Consider the following 14,418-nt stretch of genomic DNA (forward strand, 5'->3'; position numbering starts at 1 on the left):
GGAGCATAACTGGGGGGGACAGCTGGGGACAGCTGGGGTAACTGGGGGGAGAACTGGGAAGAACTGGGGTAACTGGGAGCGTGACTGGGGGGGCAAAATTGGTAATAATTGGGGGGACAACTGGGGGTAACTGGGGATAACTGGGAGTATAACTGGGGGAGCAACTGGGGTAACTGGGGGGAGAACTGGGAATAACCGGGGGGACAACTGGGGCTAACTGGGGACAACTGGGAGCATAACTGGGGGGGACAACTGGGGATAACTGGGGGGGACAACCAGGGGAACTGGGGGGAACTGGGGAGTACGGTGGGGGACAGCTGGGGGTAACTGGCATAACTGGGAGCTTAACTGGGAGGGACAACTGGGAACAACTGGGGGTAACTGGGAATAAACGGGAGGGGACGACTGGGGATAACTGGGGGGAAGGGGCACAACTGGGAGGGGATAACGGGGGGGGAACTGGGAACAACTGGGGACAAGGGGGGTAACTGGCAAGGCACAACTGGGAATAATTGGGGGGACAACTGGGAATAACTGGGAGGGGGAGGGACACCACTGGAGTCAACTGGGGATAACTGGGAGCATAACTGGGAGGGGACAACTGGGGATAAGTGGGGGGCAGAATGGATTTTAACTGGGAACAACTGGGAGGGAGAGACACAGCTGGGGGCACAACTGGAGGGGGCAACTGGAGGTAACTGGGGGCGTAACTGGGGGGGGACAACTGGGGGGCGAGGGCCTAACTGGGCACGCCTGAGGTCACCAGTTTGTGGGGGGGGGACACGACTGGGGGGCAGCGGGGTGCCAGGGGACGGCACCGGGGGACAGGGGGCATGGGGGGGAACTGGGGGGGAACTGGGGACACTGGGGGGGGGGAACTGGGGACAACTGGGGCCCCGTGGGGCCATGGCAGGGCGCTGTCCCCCTGCTCGTCCCCGTGTCCCACTGGGGATGGGGGGGGGGGGCTCGGATCCCCCCCATGGGACGCCCCTAAAGCCCCCCCAGCCCTCCCTCATCTCCCCCTAAATGCCCCCACTCTTCCCCTAAACACCCATTTCTCCCCAAATCCCCCCATTTCTCCCCAAATCCCCCCATTTCTCCCCAAATCCCCTCCATTTCTCCCCAAATCCCCCCCGCTCTTCCCCTAAATCCCCATTTCTCCCCCGTTTCTCCTCAAATCCTCCCCCCCTCTGCCCCCCCAAACCCCTCTTCCTGCCTCAAACCCTTCCTGCTCCCCCCAACCGCCCCCAAATCCCTCCTGACCCCCTGAGTCCCCCCTTTCCCTGACCCTACCCCCCCCTCCTGTCCCTAAATCCCCCTCCTGTCCCTAAAACCCCCCTCCCTGCCCCCAGCCCCCCCTCTTCCCCTCCTGACCCTACAATTACTCCTTGTTCCCCTGAACTGCCCCACTGTTCCCCTACATCCCCCCTCCTGACCCCAAATCCCCCCTCCTGACCCCAAATCCCCCCTCCTGCCCCTAAAATCCCCCTCTCCCTGCCCCTAAAACCCCTCCTCCCACCCCAACCCCCCCTCCTGTCCCTCCCCCCCAGCCCTAAAACCCCCTTCCTGCCCCTAAATCTCCCTTTCTGACCCCAAAACCCTCCTTCTGACCCCAAATCCCCCTTTCTGGACCCAAAACCCCTCCTCCTGCCCCTAAATCCCCCTTTCTGACCCCAAATCCCCCTTTCTGACCCCCTCCCCTCCAGCCCCTCGCCGCCCCCGAGCTCCCCGTGCCCCCCCCCCGGTCTCCCCCCGGACCCCCCCCCCCCCGGCCTAGGCCCGAAGCCGGGGCCTTTCCTGGCGGCGGGGCCGGGCGGGAGGGGCCGGGGCCGGGCGGCGGCGCCAGGCGAGGCCGGGGCCGCGCAGGCCCGGGCGCGGAGCGCGGCTTCGGCAATTTCCGGCAACTTCCGGCCGCCTTCGGCAGCGGGGGGCGGGGCCGAGCCGCTTCGGGCGCCTCATGAATAATTCATCAGCCGCCCCCACCGCCGGGGGGAGGGGGGCCGCGCGCCTTCCCTCCGCCTTCCCCGCGCTCCTTCCGCCGCTCCCCCCCCCCGCGCCGCGCCGCCGAGTGGAACGCGCCGGCCACGCCCCCTTCCCCTGGAGCCCCGCCCCTCGCGCGGGGCGAGGCTATATAAGGCCGCGCCGCCGCCGCCGCCGCTCAGTCGCGCCGGGGAGCGCGCAGCGGCCGGACTCAAAGCGGGGGGGCCCCGCTGGGGGGCTCGGGGCCGTGCGGGGGCGCCGCGGGGTCGGTGCCCTCCCCCCCCCCGCCTTTAAACCCCGTGTCGGGGGTCTCGGTGCGTAGCGGGGGCGGCTCGGGGCCGCGGCCCCCCCCGGAGGCCGGCGCCATGCACGGGGGGCCGCCGTCGGGCGACAGCGCCTGCCCGCTGCGCACCATCAAACGCGTCCAGTTCGGGATCCTCAGCCCCGACGAGATGGTACCGGGGGGCGGGGGGGCCCCCGGGGGGTAGGGGGGGGGGTCCCGGGGGCACCGGGCCGGGAGCGGGGCAGGCCCCGGGGCACCGAGGTGGGGGGGGGCGGGGGGGGGGTAGAGCGGCCCCGCCGCGCGCAGGCAGCGCCCCCAGGGGGCTGAGGGGGGAGCTGCAGGGGGGAAGGGGCTGGGGGGGGGATTTAGGGGGTCTGGGGGGGGTCCTGGATCCGTTCCGGGGTCCTTGGGGGGTCTTTGGGGGGCCTTAAAGGGTCGTTGGGGGGGCCCCAAGGGGCCCCAGGTGCTGTGCAGGGGGGTCCTGGAGGGGTCTTGGGGGGTCCTGGAGGGGTCTTGGGGTGCACAAAGGGGGGTCCTGGACCCCCTCCGGGGTCCCTGGGGGTCTTTGGGGGACCTTGAAGGATCGCTGGGGGGGTCCCTGGGGGCCCGTTGGGGTCAGCAGAGGGGGACGGGGGGGTCCTGGGGGTCTTTGGGGCCACCTGTGGGGCGCTTTGGAGTCGTGGGAGCACCCTGGGGGGTGCTCCTGAGGGGCTTGGGGTGTTATGGGGGGGGGGCAGATCTGTTCTGGGGGTCTTTGGGGGCCCCTAAAGGGTCACTGAGGTGTCCCAGGGGGTCTGCGGAGGGGTCCTGGGGGTGTCCAGGGGGGCTTGGGGTCCCTGGGGGGGTCCCCAGCGGTGCTTTAGGGGCACATTGCATTGCCCCGGCTGGTTTTGGGGTGCCGTGGGGTGGGGGGTCCTTGGGGTGCTGTTGGGGTCCCTGGGGGCCTTTTGGGGGGGGTCCCGGAGCTGTGCCAGGGTTCTGGGGGGGTCTTAGGGGGCTGGGGGGTGGTTGGGGGGTCCACTTGGGGGCATTTTGGGTGCCTGGGGAGGTCCCACAGGGTTTGGGGGGCACTCGGGGGGGGTCCCACAGAGTTTTGGGGGAGTTGTGGGGGTCCTGGGGGGAGATTTGTGGTTTTTGGGGTGTTTTGGGGTCTCTGACGCTGTTTTTTCCCCCCCCCCAGAAGCGGATGTCAGTGACCGAGGGGGGCATCCGGTACCCCGAGACCACCGAGGGGGGGCGGCCCAAGCTGGGGGGGCTGATGGACCCCCGGCAGGGCGTCATCGAGCGCACCGGGCGCTGCCAGACCTGCGCCGGTGAGGGGGGGGCTATGGGGGGGGCAACCCTATTTTTGGGGCGGAATCTTGTTTTTTTTGGTCCAGGGAACCCTGTTTTTTTTTTGGTGGGGAGGGAACCCTGTTTTTTGGGGCTGGGCAGCCCCATTTCTGCAGGGGGGGCATTTTGGGGGAGGGATGCTTCTTTAGAGTGAGTGTTTTTGGCTGGAAAAGCTGCGAATCCTCGGTTTTCCACCCAAAGTTGCCCAATCCCCCACGGACCTACCCTGCCTCCAGTTTTAGGTTGGGAACCTAAAAGGGCGGGGGAGCAACCCCATTTTTTGGGGGAACCCTATTATTTTGGAGGAGGGAGCTCCATTTTCAGGGGGAAGCCTATTTTTGGGGGGGGCAGGAACAACAACACATCTCTGGAGTGAACGTTTTTGGCTGCACAAGCTACAAATCCTCAGTTTTTCCCCCAAAATTGCCAAATCCCCCATGGAACTGTCCTGCCTCCGCTTCTAGATTAGGAACCTAAAAGGGTCCCTGCCCCCCCCCCCCCCCCGACCCCCCAAATCTAATTTGTTTGGGAGTGGCACCTCTCATTTTCAGCTGGAAAAGCTGCAAATCCCCAGTTTTTCCCCCAAAGTTGCCTAATCCCCCCCCAGAACTGCCCTGTCTCCAATTTTAGGTCAGAAACCTAAAAAGGAGGGGACCTCCCTGCCCCCCTAACCCTATTTTGAGGGGGGAAGAACCCCATTTTTTTTTGGTGGGGGACACATTTTTGGAGTGAACATTTTCATCTATAACAGCTGAAAATCCGCAGTTTTCCCCCCAAAGTTGTCTGATCTCCCCCAGAACTGCCCTGCCTCCAATTTTAGGTTGGGAACCTAAAAAGGAGGGGAGCTCCCTGCCCCCCTAAACCCATTTTTTTGGGGGAAGAGCCCCATTTTTGGGGGAGGACACATCTTTGGAGTGAATATTTTTGGCTGGAAAAGCTGAAAATCCCCAGTTTTCTCCCCAAAGTTGCCTGAACTCCCCCAGAACTGCCCTGCCTCCAATTCTAGGTTGGGAACCTAAAAGGGGGGCTCCCCCCAACCCCATTTTGTCCCCCCAACCCAATATTTTATTTTATTTTTTTGGGGGGGCGGGGGGGGACACACACGACACCTTTCCGGAGTTAATATTTGTGGCTGGGAAAGCTGCGAATCCCCATTTTTTCCCCCAAAGTTGCCTGATCCCACGTGGACCTTCCCTGTCCCCGATTTTAGGTTGGGAACCTAAAAGGGGGGCTCCCCCCAACCCCATTTCGTCCCCCCAACCCAATATTTTTTTTTTTTTTTTTTGGGGGGGGGACCTTTCCGGAGTTAATATTTCTGGCTGGGAAAGCTGCGAATCCCCATTTTTTCCCCCAAAGTTGCCTGATCCCCCCATGGACCTTCCCTGCCTCCGATTTTAGGTCGGGAACCTAAAAGGGTCCCCCCCCCCCCAAGCCCCCTGACCCCGTTGTGCCCCCCCCCCCCAGGTAACATGACGGAGTGCCCGGGGCATTTTGGGCACATCGAGCTGGCCAAGCCCGTGTTCCACGTGGGCTTCCTGGGCAAGACGATGAAAATCCTGCGCTGCGTCTGCTTCTTCTGCTCCAAGCTGCTGGTCGACGCGGTGAGAGGGGTTTTGGGGGCAAATCCGGGAGTTTTGGGGAGAAATCCCGGGGTTTGGGGGCGATTCCTGGGGGTTTGGGGGGGGGAAATCGTGGGATTTGGGGGAGATTCTAGAGGTTTCGGGGGTGAATCCGAGGGGTTTGGGGGCAAATCCTGGAACTGGGAGCGATATTCTGGGGTTTTGGGGGCCCGGGTTTGGGGTTTTGGGGGCCCGGGTTTGGGGTTTTGGGGGCCCGGGTTTGGGGTTTTGATATCCGGGGATGTTAGGAGCAAAATCTTGGAGTGTTGGGAGCAGTTTCTGGAGTTTTGGGGTGGATCCTGGAATATTGGGGGTAAATTCCTGGATTTGGGGGGTGATCTCCTGAAGTTTTGGGAGGGGAATCCTGGGATTTTGGGGGTGGTATTGTGAATTTTAGGGGTTAATCCTGGAATTTTGATCATCTGGGATTTTAGGGCCAAAATCTTGGAGTTTTTGGGCCTAAAATCTTGGAGGCAAATCCTGGAGTTTTTTGGGGGATGAACCCTGGAATTTTGGGGGCAAATCCTGGAGGTTTGGAGGGATATCTTTTAGATTTGGGGGGGCAAATCCTGGAACTGGGAGGGGAATCCTGGATTTTGAGGGTGAGATTCTGGAGTTTGGGGGGGAAATCCATGAATTTTTGGTATCCTGGGATTTTGGGGACGAAACCCTGGAGTTTCGGGGGAGAGATCCTGGAGTTTTGGGGGCAAAATCCTGGATTTGGGGGATGATATTCTGGAATTTTGATATCCTGGGATTTTGGGTGGGATCCTGGAATTATTGGGGGCAAAATCCTGGAGTTTTGGGGAGGAAATCATGGGATTTTTGAGGGGGATCCTGGGATTTTGAGGGTGATGTTTTGTAATTTGGAGATGAAATCCTAGAATTAGGGGGGGCAAACCCTGGAGTTTTGGGGGGAGATCCTGGGATTTTGGGTGGAATCCTGGAACTGTCAGGGCAAAATCCTGGGTTTTGGGGATGATATCCCAGAGTTTTGGGGGAAGATATGGAATTTTGGGGGTGATATCTTGGAGTTTTGGGGGTAAATCCTGGAATCTTAAGGGCAATCCTGGAGTTTTGTGGATGAAATCCTGGGCTTTTGGGGGCAAATCGTAGAGTTTTGGGGAGAATATCTTGGGATTCGGGGAGACAAATCCTGGAACTGGGAGAGGAATCCTGGGGTTTTGGTGGCGAATCCTGGGGTTTTGGGGGGAATCGTGGAATTATCAGGTCAAAATCCTGGATTTTGGGGGTGATCTGGAATTTGGGGGCAAATCCTGGAGTTTTGGGGGCAAAATCCTGGGATTTTTGAGGGGAATCCTGGGATTTTGAGGGTGATACCTTGGTGTTTTGGGGGGATCCTGGAACTCTGGGAGGGCAGATACTGGAGTTTTGGGGAGATAACTTGGATTTTTGGGACAAAATCCTGGGATTTTGGGGGGTGAACCTTGGGATTTTTTGTGGGGGCAGATCCTGAGATTTTGAGGGTGATATCATGGAAGTTGGGGGCAGATCTGGGGATTTTGGGGGGCAAATCCTGGAATTTGAGGGGCAAATTGTGGAGTTGTGGGGGCAAAATACTTTGACTTTAGGGCTTAGGAGCAAACTGGAGTTTGGGGAGGGAATCCTGAAATTTGGGGGTGGTATCCTGCAATTTGGGGGCAAATCCTGAAATTTTAGGGGTGAAATCCTGAGGTTCTTGGGGAGGAATCCTAGAATATTGAGGAAGATATCCTGGAATTTTTTTTGGGGGGGGGTAAAATCCTGGAGTTTTTTTGATTTTTTTTTGGAGCAGAAATCCTGGAATTTCCGAAATCCTGGAGCCGTCACCTGGGCTCCATCTCCTCGTCCCCAAACCGAAGGGAGGCAGTGGGGGGGGGGGGGCGGGGGTTCATTCTGTTTCCCCCCCAGCCCCCCTCGATGACCCCGGTGCCGTTTTCTGGCAGAATAACCCCAAAATCAAAGACATCCTGGGCAAGTCGAAGGGGCAGCCCAAAAAGCGGCTGACGCACGTCTACGACCTGTGCAAGGGGAAGAACATCTGCGAGGGCGGCGAGGAGATGGACCACAAATTTGGGGTCGAGCAGCCCGAGGGCGACGAGGACCTGACCAAGGAGAAGGTGGGGACCCCCCCAGGACCCCCCCCATAACGTCCCCCTGCCCCTGGGGGGGGCTGTTAACACCCCCGTTAATGTCCATATTAACGCCCGTATTCGCATTACTTAATGTTTTGGGGCCAAAAATGGTGTTAGTGCAATGATGCCCCAGTTTCCCCATTAAGACCTCGTTAAGGTTCCCCGTTAAGGTCTTAATGGGACCCCGCTGCCCCTCTGTCACCCCGTTAATGTCCCCGTCCCCTGTCACCGCTCTCATCTCCCCGTTATCACCCCATTAATGCTCCCCTGTCCCCGTTAGTGCTCTCTTTTCCCTATTACTGCCCCCGTTACTGCCCTCACCTCCCTGTTACCCCCCCGTTAATGCCCCGTACCCCATAACTGCTCCCTTTACCCCCATTTCCCCATTAACCCTTCCCTTCCCCCCATTACCCCCCCGTTACTCCCCATTTCCCCCATTATCTCTCTTTGTGTCCCCATTTTCCCGTTTCCTCCCTTTATCCCCGTTTCCCTCCATTTCCTGTTACCCCCTTTCTACCCCAATTTCCCCATTATTCCCCCATTATTCCCCCATTATTCCCCCATTATGCCCCCATTAACGCCTTACTTTCTCCCATTACCCCCATTACCTCCCATTTCCCCATTAACACTTTACTCCGACTTTACTCCGACTTTACTCCGACTTTACTCCGACTTTACTCCGACTTTACTCCGACTTTACTCCGACTTTACTCCGACTTTACTCCGACTTTACTCCGACTTTACTCCGACTTTACTCCGACTTTACTCCGACTTTACTCCGACTTTACTCCGACTTTACTCCGACTTTACTCCGACTTTACTCCGACTTTACTCCGACTTTACTCCGACTTTACTCCGACTTTACTCCGACTTTACTCCGACTTTACTCCGACTTTACTCCGACTTTACTCCCCCTTTACTCCCCCTTTACTCCCCCTTTACTCCCCCTTTACTCCCCCTTTACTCCCCCTTTACTCCCCCTTTACTCCCCCTTTAACCCCTTACTTTCTCCCATTTACCCCATTAACCCCTCCATTATCTTCTTTTCTCCCCCATTTACCCCATTAACCCCTCCATTCCCCCTCCATTCCTCCCCATTAACCCCCCCGTTCCCCCTTTCTCCCCCCGTTACTCCCCATTTCCCCCTTCCTTCTCGCCCCTTCCTTCTCGCCCCTTCCTTCTCGCCCCTTCCTTCTCGCCCCTTCCTTCTCGCCCCTTCCTTCTCGCCCCTTCCTTCTCGCCCCTTCCTTCTCGCCCCTTCCTTCTCGCCCCTTCCTTCTCGCCCCTTCCTTCTCGCCCCTTCCTTCTCGCCCCTTCCTTCTCGCCCCTTCCTTCTCGCCCCTTCCTTCTCGCCCCTTCCTTCTCCCCCCTTCCTTCTCCCCCCTTCCTTCTCCCCGTTAACCCCCTCCCCTCCCCGCAGGGCCACGGGGGCTGCGGGCGGTACCAGCCGCGGATCCGGCGCTCGGGGCTGGAGCTGTACGCGGAGTGGAAGCACGTCAACGAGGACTCCCAGGAGAAGAAGATCCTGCTGAGCCCCGAGCGCGTGCACGAGGTGCTGAAGCGCGTGTCGGACGAGGAGTGCTTCGTGCTGGGCATGGACCCCAAATTCGCCCGGCCCGAGTGGATGGTCTGCACTGTGCTGCCCGTGCCCCCCCTCGCCGTGCGCCCCGCCGTCGTCATGCAGGGCTCGGCGCGCAACCAGGTGGGCGTCGGGGTTTTGGGGTCAGGGGGGCTTCAGGGTCGGGGTTTGGGGTCAGGGGTGAGGCTTTTGGGGTTGGGGTGCTTTGGGGTTCAGTATGTTCAGGGCCAGTTTGGGGTTGGGGGAGAGCTTCCACGTGCCCCGCCGTTGTCATGCAGGGCTCGGCGTGCAACCAGGTGGGTTTGGGGGCAGGCTTTGGGGTCAGGGGTCAGGGTTTGGGGTCAGGGGTGAGGCTTTTGGGGTTGGGGTGCTTTGGGGTTCAATATGTTCAGGGCCAGTTTGGGGTTAGGGTCACATTTTGGGATTGGGTTCTGGGGTTCTGTGCCCCCCCTCGCCAATCACCCAACAGTCGTCATGCAGGGCTCAGCCCGCAACCAGGTGGGGGTTTGGAGGTGGGGTTTTGGGGTCAGGGGGCTTTGGGGTGAGGTTTTTGGGGTCGGGGATGCTTTGGGGTTCAATACATTCGGGGCCGGTTTGGGGTTAGTGTTGCAGTTTGGGGTTGGGTTCTGGGGTTCTGTGCTGCCCCTCACTGTGCACCCCACTGTCGTCATGCAGGGCTCAGCACACAACCGGGTGGGCTTGGGGTTTGGGGTGGAGGTTTTGGGGTTAGAGGGCTTAGGTTGGGAGTTTTGGGGTGAGGCTTTTGGGGTCAGGGGCGTTTTGGGGTTTGGGATGTTTAGGGCCAGTTTGGGGTTGGGGGAAGGCTTCTGTGCCACCCTGCTGTCACGCAGGGCTTGGCCCACAACCAGGTGGGCTGGGGGTTGGGGGTTCTTTGGGATTTGGGAGCTTTGAGGTTTGGGGCTTAGAGTTGGGGGTTTTGGGGTCAAGGGCAACGGGGAGCGTTTTGGGGTTTGGGATGTTCAGGGCTGGTTTGTGGCTCAGGATGTTCAGGGCCGTGTTGGGGTTAAGGGGTGTTGGGGTCAGGGACTGTGGGGTGGATGGCTTGGTTTGAGGGTTTTGGGGTTGAGGGTTTTGGGGTTTGGGGCTTGGGTTGAGGGATTTGGGGTTATGGTGCGTTTGGGGCTGGGGGAATACCACTGTTTTGGGGTTGGCGGATGCCAGCATTGGGGCATTTTGGGGGTGAGGGGCTTGGCGTGGAGGCTTTGGGGTCGGGGGTTGGGGACTTTGGGGTTTGGGGCTTGGGTTGAGGGATTTGGGGTTAAGGTGTGTTTGGGGCTGGGGGAATACCAGTGTTCTGGGGGTTGGGGGCTGTTTTGGGGGTGAGGAGCTTGGTGTGGAGGCTTTGGGGTCGGGGCTTTGGGGCTGGGGTCTTTGGGGTTGGGGACACCCGGTTTGGGCTGGGGCTGGCGGAACGCGCGTTGGGGGTTAATTTGCGGTCCCCCTGGGTTTTGGGGCTTTGGGGGACGCAGCCCGGTTTTGGGGTCGGGGGGTGATGCTGACCCCACACCCCGCAGGACGACCTGACGCACAAGCTGGCCGACATCGTGAAGATCAACAACCAGCTGCGGCGCAACGAGCAGAACGGGGCGGCCGCGCACGTCATCGCCGAGGACGTCAAACTGCTGCAGTTCCACGTGGCCACCATGGTGGACAACGAGTTGCCCGGGCTGCCCCGCGTGAGTAGGGGGGGGGGGCAGCTCCTCGAGCCCCCCACGTGGCTACTGAGCCCCCCGTGTGGCCACCGTGGTGGGCGATGAGCTGTATGGGCTGCCCCGTGTGAGCATGGGGGGGGGGGTTCTGGGGTGGGGGCAGGTCCTTGAGCCCATTGTGGGGCTGTGGGACAGGCTACCAGCCCCCCCCCCCATGTGGCCACTGATCCCCTCCAAGTGGCCACCATGGTGGGCAAGGAGATGGTGGGAGGGTCCTGGGGGTTTGGGGTGGGGCCCTGACCCCCCCCCAGATGGCCACCAACCCCCCTGTGTGGCCACTGTCTCCCCCCACATGGCCACCACCCCCCTGATGTGGCCACCAGGACCACCCCGCCTGACCCCTGGAGGTCCCCTGGGGGGCTCTGGGACCCCCATCAGCCCTGTGACCCCCCCCCCCCCCCAGGTGGCCACCAACCCTTCAATTTGGCCACCATGGCAGCAAAGGAGCCACCAGGGCCACCTTGTGTGACCACTGGGGGTCCCTGGGGGTGTCCAGGACCCCCCCTCAGATGGCCACCAATGCCCCCCATGTGGCCATTGAGCCCCCCACATGGCCACAGACCCCCCCCCAAGGTGGCCACCAATGCTCCCCATGTGGCCACTGTTTCCCTGATGTGGCCACTGACCTTCCCCAGGTGGCCACCACCCCCCTGATGCGACCACTGTGGCTGCCCCACCTGACCCCTGGGGGTCCCTTGGGGGGCTCTGGGACCCTCATCAGCCCTGTGACCCCCCCTATCTGGCCACTGACCTACCCCAGGTGGCCACCAACCCCTCCATGTGGCCCCCATGGCAGCCAAGGAGCCCCCGGGACCACCCCGCCTGACCCCTGCTGGTCCCTGCTGGGCACCCAGCCCCCCCCGCAGCCCCCTGACCCCCCTCCTCGTTGCCCCCCCAGGCGATGCAGAAGTCGGGGCGGCCGCTGAAGTCGCTGAAGCAGCGGCTGAAGGGCAAGGAGGGCCGCGTGCGGGGCAACCTGATGGGCAAGCGCGTGGACTTCTCGGCCCGCACCGTCATCACCCCCGACCCCAACCTGGCCATCGACCAGGTGGGCGTCCCCCGCTCCATCGCCGCCAACATGACCTTCGCCGAGATCGTCACCCCCTTCAACATCGACCGGTACGGGGGGGGAAAATGGGGGGGGCGCGGGGGGACATGGGACACTGGGGGGGGACGTATGGGGCAGGTTTATGGGATGGGAGTATTTGTGGGGGAGAGGGATAAGGGGTGGGACAGGGACACGAGGGGATATGGGGGGGGCAGAGAGTGACACGGGAGGGATGTGGGGGGGCAGGGGGGCGCGTATGGGGGATGTGGGGGGCATGGGGGGGACCTGGGGGGCACGGGAGGGTGTTGGGAGGTGTATGGGGTGGGAGCGTTTGTGGGGGAGAGGGATAAGGGGGGGGACAGGGACACGGGGGGGATGGGGGGGGGATGGGGGACGAGGAGGGACATGGGATGGGGACATGGGGGGCATATGGGGTGGGGGGAGGACATATGGGGTGTGGGGGGCATATGGGGGACATGGGGGGGACATAAAGGGTATGAGGGACATGGGGGGGGACAGGGCGTGGGGATACAGGGATGTGGGGGGGTGAAGACGTAGGGACATGGGGGGACATCTGGGGGACAAGGGGGGGCGTATGGGGTATGGGGGGACATGGGAGGGACATATGGGGGACTTATGGGGTGTGGGGGACGTGTAGGGGGGATGGAGATGGGGACACGTGGGGGCCGGGGGTCATGGGAGGGACATGTGGGGGCATGGGGGGACAGGGACACGTGGGGGGGATGGGGGTGGCACAGGGACAGCAGGGGGGACATTGGGGGGACGCGTATGGGGGCAGGGATTCTTCTGGGGGATGGGGGGGCGCAGGACATATGGGGGAAGAGGGGGTTGGGGGAAAAGGGGACACGGGGTGACACGTGGGGACACTGGGGGGCACAAATGGGACATAGGAGTATGGGGGGGACACAGGGACATCTGTGGGGTGTGCGGGGACAGGGATGGAGGGGGGGGACGGGGGGGTCGTTTATGGGACGGGGGGGGTGTAGGGGGGATCCGGGGGGATGTGTGGGGATATGGGGCTGTGTGGGGACACCTGGGGACCCCCCAGTGTCCCCCCCCCCCCCAGGCTGCAGGAGCTGGTGCGGCGGGGGAACAGCCAGTACCCGGGGGCCAAGTACATCATTAGGGACAACGGGGACCGCATCGACCTGCGCTTCCACCCCAAACCCAGCGACCTGCACCTGCAGACCGGCTACAAGGTGCCACGGCCCCAAAACCCGCTGCGGGGTCCGGGGGAGCCCCAGGGGGATTTGGGGGGGGGGGTCAGGAGGCGGTTTAGGGGGTGCTAAAGGTGGTGGGGTTTGGAGGGGAGCGGGGGGTTTGGGGTCGGTCTTTGTGTTGTAGGGCCAGTTCCCTCGTTTTGGGGTTTTTAAAGGAATGAGGGGATTTGGGGAGAAATGTTGGGTTTCAGGGGTCCCACAGAGGTCTGAAATTTAGGGCTTGATCTTTGGGTTCAGGGGGGGAGCTCTGGGTTTGGGGAGTCCTGCTTTGGGGTTTCCTGAGAAGTGGGTGAGCATTTGGGGTGGTGTAATGGGGCTTGGGGTGTTGAAAAACAGCAATTTTAGGGGGGAGCTCCTGGTTTTTAGGGGCAAACCCCTCCAGTTTGGGGTTTGCAGAGAGGTCCAGGAGGCAATTTTGGGGGTTTTAAAGGTGGTGGGGTTTGAAGGGGAGCATTGGGTTTGGGGTGTGGGGGGAGCTTCGTGTGGTTGGGGTCAGTCCTTTTGCTGTAGGGCCGGTTCCTTCATTTTGGGGTTTTTGAAGGATGGCGGGAATTTGGGGAAAAACATTGGGGTTTAGGGGTTCCAGAGAGCTCTGAGTTTTAGGGATCAATTTTCGGGTTTGAGCTCTGAGTTCGGGGGATCCCTGGTTTTGGGGTTTCCTGAGGAGCGGTGAGCGTTTGGGGTGTAGCGGTGGGATTTTGGGTGTCAAAAAGCAGCGGTTTTAGGGAGAAACCCGAGGTTTTAGGGGGAACCCTCCCGGTTTGGGGTTTTTGGGGTGACGCGGGCTGTGTCCCCAGGTGGAGCGGCACATGTGTGACGGGGACATCGTCATCTTCAACCGGCAGCCCACGCTGCACAAGATGTCCATGATGGGGCACCGCGTGCGCATCCTGCCCTGGTCCACCTTCCGCCTCAACCTCAGGTACCCAAACGGCCCCAAAACCCCAAAATGGCCCCGCAGCGACCCCAAAAATGGCTCCAAAATCCCTGAAATGGCCCTGCAGGCCCCAAACGGCTCCATGACGCTAAAACCACACCAAAACCCTAAAATCACCCCACAACTCCCCCAGAATGGCCCCGTGACCCCAAAATGACCCTGCAACTCCCCCCAAAAATGGCTCCATGACCCCAAAACAGCGCCAAAACCCCCAAATGACCACACAACGCCCCCAAAAATGGCCCCAAAATCCCCCAAAATGGCCCTGCAGGCCCCAAACAGCTCCATGACCCTAAAACCACACCAAAACCCTAAAATCACCCCACAACTCCCCCCAAAATGGCCCCGTGACCCCAAATGGCCCCACAACTCCCCCCAAAATGGCCCCATGACCCCAAAACCCCAGAATGACCCCACAACTTTCCCAAAAGTGGCCCTGTGACGCCAAAACAGTTCCAAAACCCCCAAATGACAGCACAACTCCCCCCCAAAATGGCTCCGTGACCCAAAAACCTCCCCAAAACCCTAAAATGA

General features: G+C 61.1%; 1 protein-coding gene across 1 annotated transcript in view; it reads left to right on the forward strand.

Moving 5' to 3' along the window:
• Positions 1 to 2,143: 2,143 nt before the first annotated feature.
• The window catches only part of POLR2A (RNA polymerase II subunit A), a 37,985-nt gene continuing 25,710 nt past the window's right edge, over positions 2,144 to 14,418 (forward strand). Inside the window, exons 1-9 of the mRNA XM_072032187.1 lie at positions 2,144 to 2,435; positions 3,444 to 3,576; positions 5,060 to 5,196; positions 7,161 to 7,334; positions 8,770 to 9,051; positions 10,464 to 10,625; positions 11,557 to 11,777; positions 12,794 to 12,926; positions 13,745 to 13,869. Of these exons, the coding sequence (XP_071888288.1) occupies positions 2,346 to 2,435; positions 3,444 to 3,576; positions 5,060 to 5,196; positions 7,161 to 7,334; positions 8,770 to 9,051; positions 10,464 to 10,625; positions 11,557 to 11,777; positions 12,794 to 12,926; positions 13,745 to 13,869 (1,457 nt within the window). The 5' untranslated portion in view covers positions 2,144 to 2,345. The remainder of the gene's footprint in view (positions 2,436 to 3,443; positions 3,577 to 5,059; positions 5,197 to 7,160; positions 7,335 to 8,769; positions 9,052 to 10,463; positions 10,626 to 11,556; positions 11,778 to 12,793; positions 12,927 to 13,744; positions 13,870 to 14,418) is intronic.

The sequence above is a fragment of the Anas platyrhynchos genome, chromosome 37, assembly GCF_047663525.1.
Source record: "Anas platyrhynchos isolate ZD024472 breed Pekin duck chromosome 37, IASCAAS_PekinDuck_T2T, whole genome shotgun sequence".
In the NCBI taxonomy this organism is placed as follows: domain Eukaryota; kingdom Metazoa; phylum Chordata; class Aves; order Anseriformes; family Anatidae; genus Anas; species Anas platyrhynchos.